This window comes from Morus notabilis, unplaced genomic scaffold (genome assembly GCF_000414095.1).
Source record: "Morus notabilis unplaced genomic scaffold, ASM41409v2 Scaffold336, whole genome shotgun sequence".
In the NCBI taxonomy this organism is placed as follows: domain Eukaryota; kingdom Viridiplantae; phylum Streptophyta; class Magnoliopsida; order Rosales; family Moraceae; genus Morus; species Morus notabilis.
In genome coordinates, this window is record NW_010367552.1 from 583,189 (window position 1) to 586,905 (window position 3,717).

The following is a 3,717-nucleotide window of genomic DNA, read 5'->3' on the forward strand; positions in this document are numbered from 1 at the left end:
TCTTCCCATTCTTCTAAAAGTTCTCAGAACCTTCCCCAATCTCTCATCGCCTCTCACTCCGCCTCTTTCGCCGGCCTCCACCTCTTTCCCCGTCGTTTCTCATTTTCTGCTGTGTCCTTCATTTTCCTCTTCCCATTCTTCTTCTGTTTCCTCGACCCTCTCTCTTCTCCGAAGTCTCCGATCTCCCTCGACCCCGCTCTTCTCCGATCTGAGACGACCCCCATCTTTTCCGTTCTAAGGTTGTCGCATTTTTATAAAGATATCCCTAATCAGCCCATAAACACATAACCCATAAAAAATTCATCAAAAGCATGAAAAAACCCTTCTAATACAAGAAGAACACCTTACCTTGACTGCTGTACAAGTTGGCCTCTTAAATTTGGGTTTATACTTAGAATTTGTCAAGAAAAATCATGGTTATCTAGGAGGTTCCTCTTAGGTCCGAATTTTCTAGCTCAAACCCTTACTCTTATGTCTTCTACTTTGGAGAGAGGAGAAGAAGTTTTGAGTAGAGATTTTTTTTTTTCTGGTCATAAGCTGCTGAGGAGTAAAAAAATTGGTGGTGTTAAACGGTGGTTGGTGGCTGAGTCATTAGTTAATATGTAGGTGGTTTGGCATTTTTCTAGCTTGATGACAAGTGTTGTAACTAAATTCTAACTTTGACAATTTAAAAAAATTAAAATAAAAAATTAAACTACTAAATACAGTTTCAGTTTTTCTTAAAATTGAAATCAATCTCTAAATAAAATTACTAAACGCATTTTCAAAAATAATTTTAAAATAAAAATGAAAACGTTTTCATTTTTTTTTATACAGAAAATAAAATCATTTTAGAACTAATTCTAAACGCAACCATCATTATTGCAATTATGCTACGTACAGTTGTGTATATTTTTGTACTTTCATTTTTGAGTAGTTAGGATATTTAGTGTGAAGTCTGCGGTTTTTATTTTTTTATTTTTAAGTACTGCTTAATTTTTTATTTTGTTAAGGGGAAATTTTGAAGAATGGCATAGAAAGGTTAACACTATTTTATTCCTGTTATTAATTTTAAATTTATTATTTATGCCTTTAATATTTTAGTAGGATATTTTTCATATTCTATCAGAATATTTTTTTAATAAGATATTTTTTGTATTGTATCATGATATCTTATATTTTACTAGAATATTTTTTTTATGACATAAAATAATTAGATGACAAAAAATAATAAGATGACAAAAAACAATGGTTATTTTATAATTGTCTTTTAAGATTATAAGTTAAAGCGTTTGGGAGATAAAGACGGTTCATGAAGAGATTTTTATTTTATAAAGATTATTAGGCAGATTGTAATGAAAGATAGTAAGAATTTTAGGAACAGAAAATTGTTAATTGGACTAGGGAGTTAATAATTAAAAAAAATTATGTTTTTTTGTTTTGTTTTTGTGGTAAGAAGGATCTTGCATACGTGTAAAGGTCTATGTAAGAAAGTTCCCAAGTGTCATAAAATGTACTAATAAGGAAAGCTTTTCCACCCAAAAACAATAAAATAAAATAAAGTAAAATGTACTAATAAGTAATAAAGACAGTGGACTTGACCAAAATCATCACCATCAGTTGTGTTTAGACATGATGAATTTCTTAAAAGAAGTACAAGGGCGGCAATTGGGGTTGTGACAACTCATAAGATGACTTGATTGGAATACGACCAATTTTTTTATTATTATTGAAAAACTTGATTAAAAGACTAATAAGTTAATTGATATGTTCTAAGACGGCCGTAAATTAGTTAACGTTTGGTTTATAAATTTAAAATTATAATTTAAAATTATTTTTAATTTATTTATATTTTTTATAAAAAAAAATATTATAATGAATTATGAATTATGATTCAAATTATGACCTAAATCTCTTTTCCAAACATCGCATAAAATTACATCGGTAGGATGCATGTAAACTACAGTTTTAAACCGCGAAATCATACTAGAATGATATCAGTTTAAAAAACAAATAATAATAAGACAATTTAACGAAGTTTGACGATTCGGAATTGTGCCGAATAGAAAAAGGACAGAGATCACAGCTGAAGTTCAGTACACATGACAGTTTGACCAACAAACAATAAATTATAATTTAAATTATGATATAAATACATTAATTAAATACACTCTAAATCATCCAAAAGAAATTATAAAAAAATAAATGAATTTCGCACTAATAAAAAAGATTGATAAGGAAAGTTTTATAAAAAACTCAAATTAAATATACTTGATTAATTTTTTTTCCTAAATTTGAACTTGTCATATCAATTTAACTGACATGTTTGTAAAAGGTCGAGTGACGCCACACTTTTTCAACAAATAAAGAATTCACGTAACATTTTGTTGATGTTAACATATAGATTCTCACATAACCTTATTGTGGCTGTGGAAATAGATCCTTCATCAAACAACCACAATTAATGTTAATACTAACAAAAACGATAATGCAAACCGGTTTTAGGGGTTTGTAAAGAAAATGACTACTTTTCACTTTTTTAGAGTTAGTGAAATTTGTTCGATTGGTTATTTCTGTTATAATAGTCAAGGCTTAGCTGTAATTATTTATCAGCTTTGTTAAGTCAGTTAGCTTATATATATAGTGGACAATCAGTGTATTTTAGTTAGTTCAAAAATCTAATGAGAAGTTTATCTTTTCTTCTCCATTTTGCTATGTTCTCGTAATATTCTTGATTCATCTCGAATCATTGTTTTTTCTTTCGATTCTGACTGAGTAGTTTGAAAATCTTTGATATTCCTTTTTGATTTCCATGGATACTCTAAGATTTGGAAATTCTTCTACGTTAATCAGTAAATCCGCCATTGATGATCCTTTTAATCCATACTATCTTCATCATTCTGATAGCACATGCCTTGTTCTCGTTTCACAGCTGCTGACAGGAGATAACTACGCCTCCGAGAGTAGAGCGATGCTAATTGCTCTTTCGGTGAAGAACAAGTTAGGGTTCATCGATGGCTCCATTTCTAAACCTGGAGGTAATGATTTGAATCTTCTTAATTCATGGATTAGGAACAATAATATGGCGATTTCATGGATTCTGAACTCAGTGTCGAAGGAGATTTCTGCTAGTATTATTTTTTCCGAATCTGGTTATGAAATCTGGCTCGATCTTGAGGATCGCTTTCAACAAAGTAATGGACCTAGGATTTTTCAATTACGTCGTGAATTGGTGACCATAACCAGGATCAAAACTCTGTAAGTATGTACTTTACAAAGCTGAAAGCTTTATAGGAAGAACTCTGTAATTATAGGCCTATTTGTAATTGTGGAAAGTGCACATGTAGAGGAGTTAAGGAGCTAAATTCTTATTACCAGATAGAGTACATTATGTCATTCCTCATGGGCCTTAATGATTCTTTTGCACAAGTAAGAGGTCAATTGCTTTTGATGGATTCTCTTCCACCTATCAATAAGGTTTTCTCCCTGAGTTCTCAAGAAGAACGTCAAAGAACAATTGGACAACAAAATCCAGGCACTAGTTCTACTAATGGAATGGTGTTTGTTGTTAAAAATGATGGTTTCAAAGGCTCTGTTGCTAATGCTGACACTCGAAATACTAGAAGCAATAGAGGTCAAAAGAACGACAGACCTTTTTACACTCACTGTAATGATCATGGCCACACTATTGAAAAGTGCTACAAGTTACATGGCTATCCACTTGGTTTCAAGCAATGA

At 31.0% G+C, this 3,717-nt stretch overlaps 1 protein-coding gene across 1 annotated transcript; it reads left to right on the forward strand.

The window, feature by feature from the left end:
• The first annotated feature begins 2,791 nt into the window (after nt 1-2,791).
• On the forward strand, nt 2,792-3,717 carry LOC112094408. The gene is made up of 2 exons (XM_024175175.1): nt 2,792-3,237; nt 3,327-3,717. The coding sequence occupies exons 1-2, from the start codon at nt 2,792-2,794 to the stop codon at nt 3,715-3,717; spliced, it is 837 nt and encodes a 278-aa protein (XP_024030943.1).

Bases quoted from the DNA above. Each gene is read 5' to 3' on its own strand.
- LOC112094408 (XM_024175175.1), top strand. From the start codon at position 2,792: ATGGATACTCTAAGATTTGGAAATTCTTCTACGTTAATCAGTAAATCC. The intron at 3,238-3,326 runs GTAAGTATGTAC...GTGCACATGTAG, and splicing joins ATAACCAGGATCAAAACTCT to AGGAGTTAAGGAGCTAAATT.